At 42.0% G+C, this 19,593-nt stretch overlaps 1 protein-coding gene and 1 pseudogene across 2 annotated transcripts; one reads left to right on the top strand and one right to left on the bottom strand.

Moving 5' to 3' along the window:
- The first annotated feature begins 5,076 nt into the window (after positions 1-5,076).
- On the top strand, positions 5,077-13,382 carry RAD51AP2 (RAD51 associated protein 2). The gene is made up of 4 exons (XM_005884084.2): positions 5,077-5,355; positions 5,775-8,874; positions 9,212-9,295; positions 13,162-13,382. Exons 1-4 carry the CDS (start codon positions 5,077-5,079, stop codon positions 13,275-13,277), a joined length of 3,579 nt encoding a protein of 1,192 aa, XP_005884146.2. The 3' UTR covers positions 13,278-13,382.
- A 5,055-nt stretch (positions 13,383-18,437) lies between these two features.
- On the bottom strand, positions 18,438-18,919 carry LOC102250812 (annotated as a pseudogene). The gene has a single exon (XR_001360158.1). The product of XR_001360158.1 is annotated as a ubiquitin-40S ribosomal protein S27a pseudogene (transcript).
- Positions 18,920-19,593: the final 674 nt, after the last annotated feature.

Raw genomic sequence — 19,593 nt, 5'->3', positions numbered from 1 at the left:
CCCACCCCCAGCCTGGGCCCAGCCTGCGGAGGTGAGGCAGGTGTCGCCCATCTTCTTGATGAGCTTCACCTCCTCCCCCCGGAAGTGGTTTCCCAGGAAGTCGCAGAGATGAGTGTCTGCAGGGTAGAACCCAGGGCCTGCAGCTCCCCAAGGGCTGGGTCAGGCTCCTCTCCGAGGCCAGGGCGGCCTCCATGGCGTCCTGAACTTTGCCCACTCATCCTGGGAGGCTCCTGCACGTCCTGGAGAGAATGCGGCTGCCACGCTGGTTTTGCAACTTAAGAGACGCTCAGCGCCCTCGCACTTCTTTTCCATCAACTCGGGAAGGAGTGGCCCCTGCCTGCCCTGAGAGCCACATCGTCCTGTGGAGATAGAAGCCCAGGGAGAGGTAGGTGTGGCGCCCGCAGAGGCAGGTGGCCAGGCGGTGACCGCAGCCTCCACCTGGGGGAACGATTCTGACGGATTTGGGAGCTCATGGTTGTTGGGTAATAAGGAGTTAAGGCAGAAAAAAGGCGTGTTGGCTGGTCTTGGAGGTGGTCCTGCAGGTGGGGACTGGGTACTTTTTAAAACAACTTTTGTTGTTTATTTATTGGATTTATTGGGGTGACACTGGTTACAATTATACAGATGTCAGGGGCCCAATTCCACAACACGTCACCTGTACGCTGTGGTGTGTGTTCACCACCCCAAGCAGAGTCTCTGTCCATCGCCACATCCCCCTCTGTCCGCCCTGTGCCCTCCCCCCACCCTCACCCCCACCATCACCACCACCATCCCTGCTTCTCCCAGACCCGGCTTGGTTTGCATCCTGACTGGCTAGCTCTTCCTATTCTAGAGACATTTCTCCGCGTCCTTAGTCTCTGAGGAAGCAGGGCTGTACTTTCCAGGGTCTTAGGTCACTTTTTATTTCCCACTTAAAGCCAGTCGTCCAAGGCTGCCTAGATCTGTTTTTCAACTTTAGGCAAATGCACCAGCACACACCGACGACTGAAGTCCTGAAAGGGCTTTATGTATTTAAGGAGCGGAGAGGATTTCGGTGCTGCAGGGAGGCAAGCTGTGCTGTGGGAATAGAAGCTGGAGAACGGTTGGGAGCTGAACTACCAACAGCTGTGTAGCCAAACACTCAAACACCAAGTTACATACAAATCAGTCCAGGACCTCAAAGCTGTGGCGTGTTCTCATAGAACAGTGATGGCGAACCTATGACACGCGTGTCAGAGGTGACACGCGAACTCATTTTTTGGTTGATTTTTCTTTGTTAAATGGCATTTAAATATATAAAATAAATATCAAAAATATAAGTCTTTGTTTTCCTATGGTTGCAAATATCAAAAAATTTCTATATGTGACACGGCACCAGAGTTAAGTTAGGGTTTTTCAAAATGCTGACAGGCCGAGCTCAGAAGGTTCGCCATCACTGACATAGAAAGCTCGGTCCTAATGTCCTGTTCGTGCACCAGTTTCATCTGCCTTCACGATGCAGAGAACGGCTGCGTTGCATGGGGATGGAATGCAGAATTGTGGAGACTCCGAGGTGAAAAAAGCAACGGAATCCTTTATATAATAAAAGGCCAATATGCAAATCAACCGAACAGTGGAACGACCGGTCACTATGATGCGCACTGGCCACCAGGGGGCAGACCCTCAATGCAGGAGCTGCCCCCTAGTGGTCAGTGCGCTCCCACAGGGGAGGCGCCGATCAGCCAGAAGCCGGCTCATGGCTGGCGAGCACAGCGGCGATGGCGGGGGTCCCGGCAGTGGGACATCCCCAGGGGTCCCGGACTCCCAGAGGGCTGGGCTGGGCTGAGGGACGCCCCCTGAGTGCACGATTTCCACGCACCGGGCCTCCAGTTTAAGAAAAAGAGGGATCCTGCCCTAACCGGTTTGGCTCAGTGGATAGAGCGTCAGCCCGCGGACTGAAAGGTCCCGGATTTGATTCCGGTCAAGGACATGTACAATAAATATCAAAAATCTAAGTCTTTGTTTTCCTATGGTTGCAAATATCAAAAAATTTCTATATGTGACACGGCACCAGAATTAAGTTAGGGTTTTTCAAAATGCTGACAGGCTGAGCTCAGAAGGTTCGCATCACTGACATAGAAAGCTCGGTCCTAATGTCCTGTTCGTGCACCAGTTTCATCTGCCTTCGCGATACAGAGGATGGGCTGCATTGCATGGGGATGGAATGCGGAATTGTGGAGACTCTGAGATGAAAAAGGCAGCGGAATCCTTTATATAATAAAAGGCTGATATGCAAATCGACCAAACAGCGGAATGACTGGTCACTATGACGCGCACTGGCCACCAGGGGGCAGACCCTCAATGCAGGAGCTGCCCCCCAGTAGTCAGTGCGCTCCCACAGGGGAGGCGCCGATCAGCCAGAAGCCAGCTCACAGCTGGCGAGCGCAGCGGCGATGGCGGGGTCCCCAGCAGTCGGGCATCCCCCGAGGGGTCCCGGACTGTGAGAGGGCTGGGCTGAGGGACAACCCCTGAGTGCACGATTTTCATGCACCGGGCCTCCAGTTTAAGAAAAAGATGGATCCTGCCCTAACCGGTTTGGCTCAGTGGATAGAGCGTCGGCCTGCGGACTGAAAGGTCCCGGGTTCGATTCCGGTCAAGGGCGTGTACCTGGGTTGTGGGCACATCCCCAGTAGGAGATGTGCAGGAGGCGGCTGATCAATGTTTCTACCTCTCCCTCTCCCTTCCTCTCTGTAAAAAATCAATAAAATATGTTAAAAAAAAGAAAGACGGATCCTCTGAGCCTCCGCCACCTTCGTAGCCAGAGTGTTGATGAAGTGCTGCTACCGCAAGGCTTTCTACACACGTGAGCAAACGTTTCTCGGGAGGAATGTAAAAGCTGACGTCATACCGAACGCCCAGAATCAGAACCGTGACGTGCTGAGAGCATTTATCAGATGGGAGGCCGATGAGCGCTGCATTGCCTGGCGCAGTGTGTCAGCTCCATCCTGCACGCACCCCGCCCCCGCCCCCCGTCCTGAAATGGGGGTTCCTGTTCACATTATTGTAATTCTTACTCCTGTTTTACCAGGGCCCCTGAGACCTCCCGACTCTGAAACAGCCAACCAGGGGACTGAGGTTTTTGACTGCTGAACAGTAATGACATGTTTCTTAATAAACACCTATGTAATAATAACACACATTTTGAAAATCACTCTGTGGCCACGGAATTGACAAAACTCAGCCATGAACTGGAAATAATAAAGTATTTTAGGAAATTATTGAAGGAAAAGAAAAATAACCTTTATGAAACTTATTAGCCAGAGCTCTATTACTTCTGCTCACAAGAACTGGCGTTGCTGAAGCATGGACTTTGTTTCTTTAGGTGACCTGACCCGCAATCTTGGGGGAAGGAGCCCCACGGCAGGTGGGAAAACTGTTCCTACAGCCTGAAAGTGAAGACCAGGCATGTTCTGGGTAATAATTTTCACACACTTTGCCCTGAAATACTGTCCTTCCCTCACAACACACTTTCCTAGTGAAGTGGACATTCGATGTCAAGCGCCGCCGAGGCGATGAGCAGCATTTAAGGAGGCTTTTCCGGGCGCAGAGAGACTTGGCCCCGGCGCTGGCACAGCTGCAGGGTGTGACTGGAAAGGTGCTCGCTCGGGAGCTGCCGCGGGGAAGCCTCCCCGAGGAAAACATTGAATTTGAGAAGTTGAAATGTCAAGCTGTCTCTGTACTTTCCTAGTGAAGTGGACATTCGATGTCAAGCGCCACCGAGGCGATGAGCAGCTTTAAGGCGGCTTTTCGGGGCGCAGAGAGACTTGGCCCGGTGCTGGCACAGCTGCAGGGTGTGACTGGAAAGGTGCTTGCTCGCTCGGGAGCTGCCGCGGGGAAGCCGTCCTGAGGAAAACAGGGAATTTGAGAAGTTGAAAGGTCAAGCCGTCTCTGTTCACAAATTAAAAATAATGCGGCGCAGAGAGACTTGGCCCCGGCGCTGGCACAGCTGCAGGGTGTGACTGGAAAGGTGCTCGCTCGGGAGCTGCCGCGGGGAAGCCTCCCCGAGGAAAACATTGAATTTGAGAAGTTGAAATGTCAAGCTGTCTCTGTTCACAAATTAGAAAAATAATGCAGATTCTGACAGAGGAAAGAAACGATTTAGAGCAGCTATGGTCCTGGCTGGAGCAAGAGGCGCTAAAAATAGCCCACATAAAGGCCACGGCGGCTCTCGGTGTGAGGGAGCGACACTGGGAGCTCTCGGGTTTGGGGTGGAGGAGAGCGCCCGGGGGGCGTGGTCTAGGCGGAGCGGCACTTAGAGGGGGCGGGGCGGATAAGCTGGGGCGTTGGAGGGGCGTGTTTGCGGCGGGGCTTTCCCTAAAGATGACACTGAGTGCAGGCCTCAAGGGGCGTGTCGGGGGCGTGGCCAGGGCGGGCCCGGGATGGGGCGGAGCCTCGCCTCTTGGGCTGAAAGACTGGAGCTTGGCGGGAACCTAGGACAGATTCCCTCTGTTCTCTGTCATGTCGCTCACGCGCCTCACGCCGCCGGCTGCCGAGCTCAGGGAGCCGGCCGGTTCCCCGCCTCCTCCAGACCCTGATTCCCACCCCCCCACTAAGCGGCCCCGCCTCGGGGAGCCCGACGGGGCCTCTGAGGCGGGGTGGAGGCTGCCTCTGGTGCCTCGCCTGTCGGGCCGTCTCTGTTCACAAATTAGAAAAATAATGCAGATTCTGACAGAGGAAAGAAACGATTTAGAGCAGCTACGGTCCTGGCTGGAGCAAGAGGCGCTAAAAATAGCCCGCATAACGGCCAGGGCGGCTCTCGGTGTGAGGGAGCGACACTGGGAGCGACACTGGGAGCTCTCGGGTTTGGGGTGGAGGAGAGCGCCCGGGGGGCGTGGTCTAGGCGGAGCGGCACTTAGAGGGGGCGGGGCGGATAAGCTGGGGCGTTGGAGGGGCGTGTTTGCGGCGGGGCTTTCCCTAAAGATGACACTGAGTGCAGGCCTCAAGGGGCGTGTCGGGGGCGTGGCCAGGGCGGGCCCGGGATGGGGCGGAGCCTCGCCTCTTGGGCTGAAAGACTGGAGCTTGGCGGGAACCTAGGACAGATTCCCTCTGTTCTCTGTCATGTCGCTCACGCGCCTCACGCCGCCGGCTGCCGAGCTCAGGGAGCCGGCCGGTTCCCCGCCTCCTCCAGACCCTGATTCCCACCCCCCCACTAAGCGGCCCCGCCTCGGGGAGCCCGACGGGGCCTCTGAGGCGGGGTGGAGGCTGCCTCTGGTGCCTCGCCTGTCGGAGGTGGAGAAAGAATGGGCGCTGTCGCCCAGACCCTTGAGGGCGCTGCTCCTTTCCCCTGACGTGATTTTCGCCAACTCCGCAGACCCACGTGTGGAGAGCTCAGCTGCCGCATAACGGCCAGGGCGGCTCTCGGTGTGAGGGAGCGACACTGGGAGCGACACTGGGAGCTCTCGGGTTTGGGGTGGAGGAGAGCGTCTGGGGGGCGTGGTCTAGGCGGAGCGGCACTTAGAGGGGGCGGGGCGAATAAGCTGGGACGTTGGAGGGGCGTGTTTGGGGCGGGGCTTTACATGAACATGACACTGAGTCCAGGCCTCAAGGGGCGTGTCGGGGGCGTGGTCTGGGCGGGCCCGGGATGGGGCGGAGCCTCTTCGCTTGTTCTGAAAGACTGGAGCTTGGCGGGAACCTCGGACAGATGCCCTCAGTTCTCTGTCATGTCGCTCACGCGCCTCACGCCGCCGGCTGGGGAGCCCAGGGAGCCGGCCGGTCCCCCGCCTTTAGACCCTGATTATTCCCACCCCCCCACTAAGCGGCTCCGCCTCGGGGAGCCCGGCGGGGCCTGTGAGGCGGGGTGGAGGCTGCCTCTGGTGCCTCGCCTGTCGGAGGTGGAGAAAGAATGGGCGCTGTCGCCCAGACCCTTCAGGGCGCTGCTCCTGTCCCCTGACGTGATTTTCGCCAACTCCAGCGGGAAGCAGACGGGACATGGGGGATGCCAAAATAGCCCATGCGAGATGAATGCTGGCTTGCAGTCCCCCCCCTCACGAAGTTTGCATTCTGGTTCGAGGGCTTCCGGAAGGTTCTCTGAGGCAGGACTGTGTGCCGGGGCGGCTGTCAGTGTGCCCCGCGGTGACAGATCCCACGCTGAGGGGGGGCAGCTTCGGCCCCACATGTCCCTGCGCCACATACAAGGCCTTGCAAAGGAGGCTGGACAACGATATGTAGTCCCAGGGGGCGGCAACGGGCAGGAAGACAGTAGTGACAGGAAACTGACAGGAAATCTGTGGCGGGGCCTTACCTTTGACGAGGAACCGAAACCCACATCTCATGAAGCGGAGGACAGACGCCAAGCTGGCAGCGTCGCACAGTCCAATAAAAAGGAAAATAACATGTCGGCGTCCTTGCTGAAAACACTCAGATCTCAGAACCAGCCTGGCCCGAGCATCGCCCAGCCCAGGTTTTGCAGAGAGAGCAGCGCAGGGCCTCTCCCTGAGGGTCCAACGGACTTCAAGAGCACGCTGTCCCCTTCAAAGCAAAGAGCGAAGAAAAAGGGCGACAAAAACGATACATATGTTACCGGTTTCACAAACATCGACTGGCCCCAGAATAGACTGACTGTTAAGAGGCGTAAGTTACTGGACGACACAAAAATGGTGGACGCAGAAGCCCTGTTTCCGGAACGTGGTGACAGCGGCGCCCGCTCAGACAGCGAGCACAGGGTCTGCGTGAGGGGAGAGGACGCCATCAGCTTACGGTGCGGTCACCACAGGGGCGTCGAGTCTGATGTAAGGGATCCTGGTGCGAATTTCACTCTAACACTGCACAGTGCAGCTTGGAAGGAAGCAGAAGCACGCCTGGACTGTCACATAGCCACCCGGTTAGGAAAACGTCAGAGCGAGAGCTATAGCATTAGACATATTTTGAGAAAAAATAGGGAAAACAGCTGGGTTATGCATAATTACCAAACTAAATGTGAAAATATGAAGAAAACTGGAGAAAAGTGGAATTTGCTACAATTATCGGATACAGCTCTTTTAAGCAAAGAAGATTGTTATGATATAAAAGCCATGAACACACACGAAGAACAACCACAGCTTCTCATGATAGGGACACTGGGTAGCCAAAAAGCTTTAATAAACTTTTTTTGGTTCAGTGGTAAAGGAGAAAGCGATAATAGGCTACAGTTGCCGTTGCAATATTATACTTCACAAAAAGACTGTGATTTAAGCAGTATTTTGGTGAATTTCATTACAGAAAGGTTTTACTTCCATAAAGGTATTTCAGCAAAAGAAGCAGATAATAGTATTTTAGCCTGGCATGAAATTTTGAAGTGTCTAAAGCAAACTGATGTTCATAATCTAATAATTAGGAATATAAATGTCAACAGAAGGAATAACATTTTAAGCATATATTTACAAACCGGTGTTTCAAAATCTCTACATATCATATTGAAAACCAACATAGCTTCTTTGCTCAATAACTTTGACTCTTTAACTGGAACTGAAAATGATTCTAAATTAGAAGAGGGGTGCATTTTCAAATGGATAATGTGTTTGAATTATCCAAAAAATATTATGGTGGAAAATCAGATTGTATATCTAGGAAGGACTTTAACTGTTTCAATACCATTAGGAGATAATATGAAACCTATGTTAGAGGAGAAAAAGCTATTTAAAACTGAACAAGTTTTCGAAGAGTTTAAGAAAAAACCCATCGATTCCTTTAGTATGACAACTAAAAATATCATTTTAATGGACTTTGATGACAGGGATGAAATTAGTTACAAGAGTAAGACTTGTCCTGAACAAGTAATGAATGTGGAAAATTTGGCTCAGTGTGGTACAAACACTGTGAAAATACATGTTAATTCTCTTCCTCAATTCATACAGAACAACTATGAACATATAAATGAAAACTTTTATGAAATAAATATGTACAATGAAAATGTAGCTACTGAAAGAAAACAGGAGCATAATAAGATTAGTAGCTTTAATTGTAAGTGCATTGCTGAAGATATCTTCAATGTTAGGCAAGAAGCCATACCAGCAAGCCACTGCACAAAACGTACTGAACAAACCAGTCCCGTGATTGTAACTCAAGTTCAAAATTTTGGGAGCTTGCTAAAAAGTGAAATTGAAGCAAAAAGACATGAGTTAATTTTAATGGAGGAAGAAAATGTCATAGCCCAAAGTTTAACATACTGTCACCAAGTTCATAAAGATATTAAGATTGAAAAGGAAGAGAAAAATAGCTTTTATTCAATGGATGGCATTTTTTCTGTGCAACCAGTTTCCTTAATAAGTAGGAAAGTAAATGTGGAAGAGACTAAATATGTTAATCAACATAATCTAGCTGACAAAAAGGAATATGAGAGTATTTTGCAAGAAAGTGAGTTAGCTAATTTAAAGCATTTTTATCCAAAGAATGACTCTATAGAATGTGTTAAACATCAATTTGAAGCTGATCTGAGTGTAGGGAACAATGAATGTTTTCAGGGTTTAACTGCCAAGTATTTACCAACAGAAGTTATGACAATAGCCAAAGATTTTGAGATGAAAAGTAAATTTGATTTAGTTCTTGAAGAACTTCGTATGTTTCACAAAATCAGTAAGGAAAATGAAATTCTAAGCACGGTGGAAACAAACAATGGGCAAGAAAATTACTTTAGAGAAAATAATGCTGTGGAGGCGGTAAAAACAAAGATAAAAAAAGATTTGAAAATAGGTACAGTCAACAAAATCTGTGAATCTTCTTTGCTCTGTGATGCTAAAGCAGGTTCTAATATGCATAAGAGACACCAAAGTTTATTTAACTGGGAAACAGTACCCAGAAACAGAGAACAGGAAGTTCCTAATGTACATTCCTGTTTAAGAACATCAGAGGAAGAAGTACTCTATTCGACTTCTGAGGAAGGTATAAAATTAGTTTTTAAAATGTTTTTTCTTATGATAGAAAAAAAAATTGCAGCTTCCTCCCCCCCATGTTGGCCAAATATATAATTTTGGCAAAAGGGAGATAAAGTATAAGCAATGTTTATTGATGCACATTATTTTCTATAAAGAACTGTTCCAACATTAAATATGTTGAACTTGAAGATAACAAGTGATAAAAATTTTTCAAGGAGCTTTGAAGCATTTATCTAAATATTAGGATCCAATGGGAGGAATATTTTTGAAAAAGTAACTTGTTTAGAATTAACATTTTATATAAAACTTACTTTTTACAGTAATATATTGATCTTTATTTTCAGATTGTGAGAAACCCTCACCCAAAAGACCTGCTTTTTCCTCTGATGAATTTAAGGAAGAAAAAATTAATTATATAGTGAAAGGAGGTAAGATTTTTGGTTATTTTCTAGAATACCTTCTAAGATAATTATTGCATTCTTGTATTTTTCAGTATAAGGAAAATATATTTAAGTTGTTAGAAAAATAAATAGAAAGATTTACCTTTGTAAATAGTAATAATGTACTGGAGCAAATTCTAATAGTTAAAAATTGGCTAAAGATTAAAATACCATTTTAGAATATTAGCTTTAGAATATTATTGGGAAATGTGCTCTTCAAAACTGTTTAATTATTTGCCGGGATGCATTGAAATAACTACATAATAAGATAGATGTAATACATGTCTAATATACAATCTAATATATGTAACATTAATTGGAAAAACAAAAAAAGGCATTTAACTAAGTTGAATTTCCACTGATGAGATGTTGCTCACAGTTATATAATTATCATCAATGTTCTCTATTCTTTATTTATTATGAGGCTCTTTATGTAGACATTTTATTTAGTAATTAAAAATTTAGTATCATTTATATATATGAACATGATTTATGACTATGGAATTTAAATTTTGATTACTATTAAACAAAACTAATGAAAAGTTAAACTAGCCTCATCATTTGCCTAAAAGGTTTACAATATCAGAATAAAACACAGCAAGTCTAACATCTAGTCTAACTTATAATAGTACCAGTGGAATGAGACACAGGGGTAGGATTTACAGTGGGTAATTGTTTTCTAAATGACTAAAACTTTATTTGGTCAGAAACTGCTGGTATTACACAAGATCAGAGCTAGAAAGAGTAATTATGTAGGTGAAATATATTTACCAAAACATTCATCATTTCTCAAAACATTTTCCTGGCTTCTCATCAGTAGGATGCTGCTTGTGGAACCTTTATTTAGTCACTTCCATAATGCATCTTTTCCTTTTTCTAAGCTTGCAATAAAATAATCTTAAAAATTAATCCAAGTCCTGGAAGATAAAAAGCCCATAGGTAGTTTCTTCTCCCATGAATAAAGAGAATAATTGATGTAGCAATACTCTATGAAACTAAAATCAGGGGCAGAATTACCCTGGAAAGGATAGGAGTTGTTTCTTTGAGGACAGAAAGAAAGGAAGAACTTAGGTTAATTTTGAGATAGAATGGAGGAAGATTAGGGAACATGCACCCATACTCTTCATCATTATAATTGTGATAAGGAAATGGATGAAATGAAAGATTAAGTTATGTACACAAATTAAAAAAAGAAATGCTACATTTGTTGGAAATATTTGAACCTATACTACTGTACTGTGTCTTTACAAGAAAAAGTGCCTCATTATTATAAAGTATGTGTGAGGTCAGCCAGAATTATTTAATATTGTGTTAGGATAGTTGTCTTGGATTTACTTACAAAGGTTATCCCCAAGTGGGATAATCTTCCCGAGACTTGTTAAAAATCGATAGTGTAAAGAAATAGTTGAGAGACACTGGGAAGTGGGGATAAGACCTGTTTATACAGAGTGGTTTTAAAGGCATTAGGAAACTCCTGATTGTGCTGAAATGTTTTTGATACTTACTCACTTGTCATCATGATGCCTCCAATGAAAATTTCTGCCACTTAAGTCTCCAGTAACATCCTGTAAACTCTTTGTGTCTTTCTTCTCTATCTGTGGAGAAGGCAAGTATTTTGGGATTATTTTGAGCATGTGTTATATGCCAGGCAGTCAGTGTGCCAGGTGCTTTAAATATCATTCAGCATCCATTCTCCCCTAATTTTAAATTCTATACAAACTAGAGGCCTGATGCATGAAATTCGTGCATTGGTAGGGTCCCTAGGCCTAGCCGATGATCAGGGCTGGCTGGGGCCTTCCTTTGTTCCGCGCTGCCCCCTGGTGGTCAGCGCATGTCATAGTGCCTGATTGAACTCCCAGTCTCCCAGTTGAACTCCTGGTCCCTGAGGGGACACTTTGTATATTAGCCTTTTATACATATAGATGACCTGGGTATCTTTCTAAATGATTATGGTTCTGTTGTGGGGTAGGCATTATGATTCTGATTTTTAACAAGCGCCCAGATGCTGCTAGTCTGTGGACTATACTTTGAGTTGCAAGGATTTAGAAAACAATCGAATTAGTATTATTTTTAAAAGATGACTAATAAATTTCATAAATTTTCTAAATACTAATTTTTAAAATGAACCATTTCTGGTAGTACGTTTGAATATTTAGAATTGTTAAATGATACAACGCAATACATTAATCCAGTATATAGCAATAATAAAAAGGGTCATAATTTATTTAATAAAAAGGTAGGAAGTCCAAGGTTATAAAAAAGCACATCCTTGCAACCACAACTTAATCACTGTTTAAGGGCATATGCTTTGCAAAAGGCCTACTGTTGATACAAATTGGTTTAGTGATTTCCCACCCATTGCAAAATTATCAGAAGTATCTGTCATATTAGAATATGAAAGGGGAAAGCTATACTTTGAAAAAGTAATCAAATAGATGAATCATAGCTTTTACTGAAATAAAAATCTCATAATGTAGAAGTACACTTAGCATAAATTGCTGACATTACTTAATTTATAACCAAATCTAGTGTATCAGATATGATCCATCAATTTTGGTTTATTTGAACAATTCCTTTTTGTTTAAAAAATAATTTAGCAATATGTTTTTTTTAAATTTTTTATGAGTAACTAGCTATATTATGTTGTTTCCTCCCTTTTTACATATAGTTAAAATTTGCATTTTATTTCATTATTGTTTACATAGGTACACACACATTCTGTTTGGTTAAACTTAGTAGAAATTATGTTGTTTACCTTTTGTCAGATTTGAAGTTATGTTTATTACACTATTTTTAGTATAATGTGCTTTTATATTAAGATCATACTAATTCATTAAAGCATGATGAAAGCTTGATAAATACATTTTTAGCTTTAAATATGTATCCTACTGTTTATTTTAAAAAATAAAGCACCTGAAATTTAGAGGTATTGTATTTTATTATCAAGGGTAGTTGATTCTGTTTGTCTGGTTAACTGATTTAATAACAGATATATCTTCATGAAATGTTTTGAGCTGTTTTAAAAATGACATTTACATTCTATTATTGATAATAATCTCTATTAGAAATCAAACATAATCATTAATAGTATAGTTTAGTTATTTAGCTTCTAATAAGAAAAAGTGACATGGTGTTTAGAGCCACTATCAGTGATGGTGAACCTTTCGAGCTCGGCGTGTCAGCGTTTTGAAAAACCCTAACTTAACTCTGGTGCCGTGTCACATATAGAATTTTTTTGATATTTGCAACCATAGTAAAACAAAGACTTATATTTTTGATATTTATTTTATATATTTAAATGCCATTTAACAAAGAAAAATCAACCAAAAAAATGAGTTCGCATGTCACCTCTGACACGTGTGTCATAGGTTCACCATCACTGCACTATATCAGGTGTAACTTTAAGATCTATATAGGCCCAGGTAGCTGAGCTGGTTAGAGTGTTGTCCCGATACACCAAGAAACACCAAGGTTGTGGGTTCCATCCCCAGTCAGGGCACATACAAGAATCAACCAATGAATGCAAAAATAAGTGGAACAATAAATCAATGTTTCTCTCACTTGAAAATCAATACTTAAAAAAAAAATCTATGTTGTTTTTTTGTTAAGTCAGACTGTCTGACTGGAATGATGATTTTATTTAGTTTGTATTTTATATTGGCCAAGTTACTTAACTTTTGTGCTGAGGTTTCTACATTTTAAAAATGGAGATAGGATTAAGTAAGCTAATTCATTTAAAGCACTTAGTGAGTCAGTAAAGTTGCTAGTATGATTAAAAGTTATCAAAATTTTTTAATCTTAGTAACTATGAGTAATTTTTTCCCTTAAATACTTTTATTGTCTTATATTTTTAGGTAGTAATTTTTCACATGGAATTTCAAGAGTACTACCTCTTAAGACATGCAGTCGTCCAATCAGAGTTGGTTTGTCAAGAAAAGCCAAACTTAAACAACTTCATCCCTATTTATAGTAAATATGTTATGAGGACTTAAAAGAAGATATTGGACTTTAAAATTTCATGACAACTATCAATCTCTTATTTATTTCTTTGGCTACATGCTTTTCTTTCACCTTGAGGTTTGGGGGCTTTCTTTATTATGAAGTATGGAGAGGGTGTGTGTGTGTATGTGTGTGTGTGTGAGTGAATTATATTTAAACATTATATAATATTTTATTGATAGTTTTATGGCATTAACAATATACAGATTAAAAGTTTTTGTGATCTTATAAAACATGTCAACTTATTTTTCATAACATATGCATATATATAAAATGCTTTTGTGGAGAAGATTGGTAGCCTTTATAGGTTTCTCTAAAAGATCTGTGACTCTTAAAAAGGCAACAAACATTATTTGCTTCTGTTTAAAAAGCCAGCATGCCTCTGCTTCATAGGTGTTCTGCATTTGAAGTGTAGTGGAATCTTTGCTGTTTAATAGATGTAATGTTTTCGTTCCTTACAAACAGGTGTGTGTGTGTGTGTGTGCGCGCGCGCGCGCAAAAGTTAACACTGAAATTTTGAAACAGCAACAGAATGAGTGAATTTTAATATTTGTTCACTGCTGGTGAGTAAAAAGGAAAATCTCCCCTATGAAATTATTGTTAACACTTTGCTTTGTGGTCACTTCAACATTTTTGGGGGGTTGGGACAGGGAGGAAAAGTAACAATAGTCCACATGTCCCTGGCATCTCTTCAGAGATGTGTGAACAATTTAATGATCTTTTGTAAGAAATGTTTTATGATTTAAAAAATAAATTTAGTGCCGAAACCGGTTTGGCTCAGTGGATAGAGCGTCAGCCTGCGGACTGAAAGGTCCCAGGTTCGATTCCGGTCAAGGGCATGTACCTGGGTTGCGGGCACATCCCCAGTAGGAGGTGTGCAGGAGGCAGCTGATCGATGTTTCTCTCTCATCGATGTTTCTAACTCTCTATCCCTCTCCCTTCCTCTCTGTAAAAAATCAATAAAATATATTAAAAAAAATAAATAAAAAATAAATTTAGTGAACTTATTTTTAGTGGTCATTTTTTAAAAAGATGGTTATTTTTCAAATGGCTGAATCCCCCAACCTGTCTTAAACTTAATACTGGCTTTTAATTTCAGCTCCTCTGTTGAAAATAAATGTATCTCTTCCTTGACTTAGGCAAAACCATCTTGGCAAATTTAGTTCAGTTCTAGTGATTTTTTAAAAAGTTTTTTTTAAATTGATTTTTAGAGAGAGAGGGAGAGAAAGGGAGAAACATCCATCAGCTGCCTTCTGCACAACCCCTGCCAGGGATCAAGCCTGCAACACAGGCAGGTGTCTTGACCAAGAATCAAACCAGCAACCTTTTGATGCATGGGATGAACCCCAACCAACTAAGCCACATAGCCAAAGGCCAGGGTGGTTCTGGGTATTTGATGGTTTGAAAGTCCATTGGTTGGGAAGAAATTCCATCATACTCATTCATGCTTTAAGCTGGGGATTTTGTTTGTTTTTGCAAATGCTTGTACCTACTTTGCAATAGTTTTCTATGTTAGTAATTGTGAAGAACCAAGGTGTGGAGCAGTACTAAAAATTAAGTAATGGTATAAGTATATACCAGAAGTCTGATGATAGCAATTTTTATTGATCAGAATAATATTTGGTATGGTAGTGACTGATACTAAAAAAAATTCTGATTATTTATTACTAGATATTTCACACATATATGTTTTTCCATTGTATGCAAATTGAAAAAAGGATGTACCATTTTTGTTGTTGTTGTGTGTTGGATTATTTAGGAAATGTTTGTGTAAATTTTTTAAAAAGGATGAAAAAATTTCTGTGGATGCTTTGTGTAGTATCTTGACATTTGTATTAATAGTTTAAAGTTCACTTCCAAATAAAACTCCCACAATGTTAGAAAAGAAAGGTAATGGATCATTGTTTTAATTCATTTCCCTTATTTTTCAAGTGAAAAATAAATAGAGGTGCAAAGAGGATGGGTGAGTTTTTCAAAATCACAAAGTTGGTCAGGACTGGGATAGAGGCAATCTCCTCCATAGCATTCTTTCCCACCTTTCTCTGCATTCACTTTCTATTTCCACCTCCAGAGTTTATCTTTGGCCCAAGAGCAGAATTGTGATCATTTAGTTAATACCTACTATTAAGTTATTCACTCATAGAATAAATGTATTTTAATACTCCTACTGTTGTGTTAAGCTCAGTGATAGAATACAGAAGTCCTTGCCTCAAGGAGCTTACTTGAGATTGGAAAAGAAATGTCAGATATACATAATTTAAGAACAACCATCAGTAGAATAATATTTTTGAAAACACTAGACAGAGAAATAAAATGGGCTGCTTAGCAAAAACTAAGGAAAAAAGGAAGCAGCAAGAAAATACAAAAAACAGAAAGTGTATAATGACAGAAGGAAGACTAACCGTATTAACAAAGTAAGTCTGATTATCCTATTACAAGCTAAGATTCTGAGACACACTAAAAACCATCTCAAATTCAGCTCTATTTATTAATTTCCATGCCCTACCATGTAGTTTCTAACTTCATTATCCTGCTCTAATTTCTTATTCTTCTCAAAGAACTCTTCAGTTTTTCACACACTATATAATTTATGCCTTACAAGAATGCAAGTCCTTGGAGGTAGGATTCTTTACCGCCCCCGCCCCCAATATATCCCAAGTGCCTTGAATAGTACCTGCCCCTACTAAGTACCCATGCTATATTATTTGAATGAGTGAATGAATAAATTTCTGTACGTGCTCATAATAGCTATGTCTTTTTGATCTTTGATCTTTCTTTATAAAAATTTTGGGAAATATTACACCTCTCCCAATGCAAAACTTGTTCTTGCTAGTGTCATTACTCAAGTACCCCTCCCCCCAGGACCTTCTTCCTTAACATACATACACACACAGAAACATCACCTCCCCCTTCCTGCCTAGTTCTGTGAGTTTTTGTTTCTGGAATTGGAAAATTGGAGGATAGGAGGAAGGTAACATTTTAGCTTTTAAGTTTTTGTGTCTCCGTAGCCAGGTTTGCAGAGGTTGCATTGGGGGCTGTGGTGGAATACATTTTAAACGGAAACCCATTCTCCCCTCCATTTTGTTCTTTTTATCCTTGTTCTTAAAATGTAAAAGTTGAATGTGTTCAGATCAGAATAAAAATATTCAGACAATGAAAAGCCACTTCAAAAAATACTTGCTTTTATTCAACCTTAGAATAAATCTTGGTGTTACTTCAGTTTAAAATAGCAAGCTTTTGAATGTGTAACAGTAAGCTTGAGAAGAAAAGCAGAACCTTATATTACACTAAAATAAAAAGTTATATTATAGTCAGTACATTAAGTATGTAGACCTCTGAGGTAATATTACCTGTTTAATCTTATTTAGTTAAGCAAAATGGGAAAAAAATCTGGTGGCTCATAATTCTTTCTATATAGCAAACATCCTTTTAAAACAGTGGTTCTCAACCTTCCTAATGCCGCGACCCTTTAATACAGTTCCTCATGTTGTGGTGACCCCCAATTTCATTGTTACAAATTGAACATAATTAAAGCATAGTGATTAATCACAAAAACAATATGTAATTATATATGTGTTTTCCGATGGTCTTAGGCGACCCCTGTGAAAGGGTCGTTCGACCCCCTAAGGGGTCAAAACCCACAGGTTGAGAACCGCTGTTTTAAAGGAACCTATCCATTGAATGGTTTGGACCTGTCTAACTTATGAGAAACTCTCTATTAAATTTACTCACATTCTGTATCAATAATAAAGAATGAACCAGCCCTAACCGGTTTGGCTCAGTGGATAGAGTGTCGGCCTGTGGACTCAAGGGTCCCAGGTTTGATTCCGGTCAAGGGCATGTACCTTGGTTGCGGGCACATCCCCAGTGGGGAGTGTGCAGGAGGCAGCTGATCGATGTTTCTCTCTCATCGATGTTTCTGGCTCTCTATCCTTCTCCCTTCCTCTCTGTAAAAAACCAATAAAATATATTTTTTTTAAAAAAAGAATGAACCATAACAATGATTATTTGGACTTTCTAAAGTCGGTTATGAACACAATCCTATGGATGTGACCTATTTTTCCCATCTCGGAAAGAAAAAAGATGTTTCAGTAGCGTTAAGGTTTGTAATTTGGGGACTTGAGGAATGGAGTAGAGATCATTTTATTTTCATGGGACTAAAATTAAAGATAATATCCATGAAATGTCTAGCTCAGCTCCTGGTATACAGCAAGCATATAATTACTAATATCTGTTATTATTAATATTTTAAAAAGGAGCTTTTTCACCCCTCTTAGGGTTATATAAAAATATACTAATAGAGTTTCCTGTTTAAGGGATCCTACCTACAAAGGATGGGCTGAAAAATATTTACCTTTATGTTTTTAAGTCTAGTACATGTTTTGAATGTTTATTTTTCAGAACACTTTATTAATTCATAATTCAAACATTATATGTTTGGGTCAATCTATTTTCACATGTATAATGTACTATGTCAGGTCCAATGGCAGTTCTTTTATTATAAATAATTTTTAAAAATGATACAGCTGTTTTTATTACAGTATACAAATTTTATTACATAATACCAACTTACCATTTTAACAATTTTTAGGTATACAGTTCAGTGGCATTAAGTACATTCACACTGTTGAATATAGCACTTTTGAATGTCACTTTATTTAAAATAACATGTTTTGCTCTAAACATGTTATTTTAAATAAAGTTTTTCCTTTTTTAAAAGTTTTATTTAAAATTTATCTTTATTGCTGAAAGTATTGCAGTTCTTTCACTTGGAGCTTGTTTCTTTTGGCTGACTCTTTGGGTTTGTTTCTATGTATTAGGTAGATCTGCTATGACTCCCAGCCTTGGTGGGTGTCATGCAGTGGATGGCCTGTGGGATCCAGTGGTGCAGTCTCCCTGATCGCCAGACCTAGGTCTAATAATTATCCTTGTGCACTTCGTGTGTGCCCTCCCGTTACAATTGAGTCTTTTTGGGTTTTTTTTTTGGTCAGAAACACAAACTGGTTTATTATCTAGACAGCTGATATTAAATACAATGGAATTCTTCTGCCAAAGTATAGTTAGTTTATCAGTTTGATTCATCAACTTTTGATGCTTAAAAAATGTTCACCGGAATAAAATTAAACAATTAAATGTTAGTTCATGTCTTTTATTAACCCAAATACAATTACTTGTCTTCTGGTTTGTTGAAACACTTGCCACAATAATGTCTGTCAAAGTGGCTGGCCGTAAACACTCCAGTACCACATTCATCTGAAAGCACTCCCGAAAAAGGTGACTGGTTTTGCCATTCTCATCCACTTTGTAGTATTTCAGGACAGCCAGCTTAACCTTCTTTCTCTTATGCTTGTTCTTCTTGGGAGCGGTATAAGACTTCTTCTATCTTTTCTTAGCACCACCATGAAGTCTCAACACAAGATGAAGAGTGGACTCCTTTTGAATGTTGTAGTCAGACAAAGTATGTCCGTCTTCCAATTGCTTGCCAGCAAAGATCAATCTTTGCTGATCAGGAGGAATTCCTTCCTTATCCTGGATCTTGGCTTTTACTAGTATATTTTCTATCGTATCAGAGGGTTCAACCTTGAGAGTGAGGGTTTTCATGAAAATCAGCATCCCGCAGATTGCAGATCGGTAAGACAATTGCTATTGGCTGTTCTTTTGTGGGCTCATCCCAGTGAAACTCAACCCCCAACACAGTGTGCAGTCTGCTGTGCAGTTACTTATCACACAAAGTGGAATTCTCTGCAAATTTTGGAGCCTGTGTATATACTACTTCTGGAGCTTTTGGATCCTGCTCTGTTGTTTGAAGCTGGCCATTGGGTTTATTGGTTTTGAGCCTCTTTTTTTTTTTATTGCTTAAAGTATTACAAAGGGTATTACATATGTGTCCTTTTTTTTCTTCCCCGCCCTTGACAATCCTCTGGCCCCCCCCTACCCGCCAGTGTCTTTGAGCCTCTTTGGAGTGTCTCTGGTACAGGCCAATGTCAGGTGCTGTTTGTGACTGGCCTTGTTTAGAGATATCAGCAACCCATAGCTTGTAGCTCCCTCTGCTAGGGCTAGACGCAAATGGGAAGGACCAAATTGTGCACCAAGGTCTGTTTTTTCTTGCTCAGGGCCCAGAGGCAGGTCAGACAAAAACTCAAAACAATAAGAGATCTGCCTCTGCCTGCAGGCAGATTGTTAGTCTCAATCACTTAATGAGCCCCAGGCTGCAGAGCTCAGTGGAGTGTTTACTCCACAGGGTGGGGCAAAAGGGTTTCCAAGGGGTGGGGCAATTTCTTTCCCCC

The sequence above is a fragment of the Myotis brandtii genome, unplaced genomic scaffold (assembly GCF_000412655.1).
Source record: "Myotis brandtii unplaced genomic scaffold, ASM41265v1 scaffold813, whole genome shotgun sequence".
Classification (NCBI taxonomy): domain Eukaryota; kingdom Metazoa; phylum Chordata; class Mammalia; order Chiroptera; family Vespertilionidae; genus Myotis; species Myotis brandtii.
Note: the sequence above shows the minus strand (reverse complement) of the source record. Positions and strands in the feature narration are given on the sequence as shown.

Coding starts and splice junctions, on each gene's coding strand:
- RAD51AP2 (XM_005884084.2), top strand. CDS start 5,077: ATGTCGCTCACGCGCCTCACGCCGCCGGCTGCCGAGCTCAGGGAGCCG. Junction 5,356..5,774: donor GTGTGGAGAGCTCAGCTGCC/GCATAACGGCCA, acceptor CCCCCCACTAAG/CGGCTCCGCCTCGGGGAGCC. Junction 8,875..9,211: donor CTATTCGACTTCTGAGGAAG/GTATAAAATTAG, acceptor CTTTATTTTCAG/ATTGTGAGAAACCCTCACCC.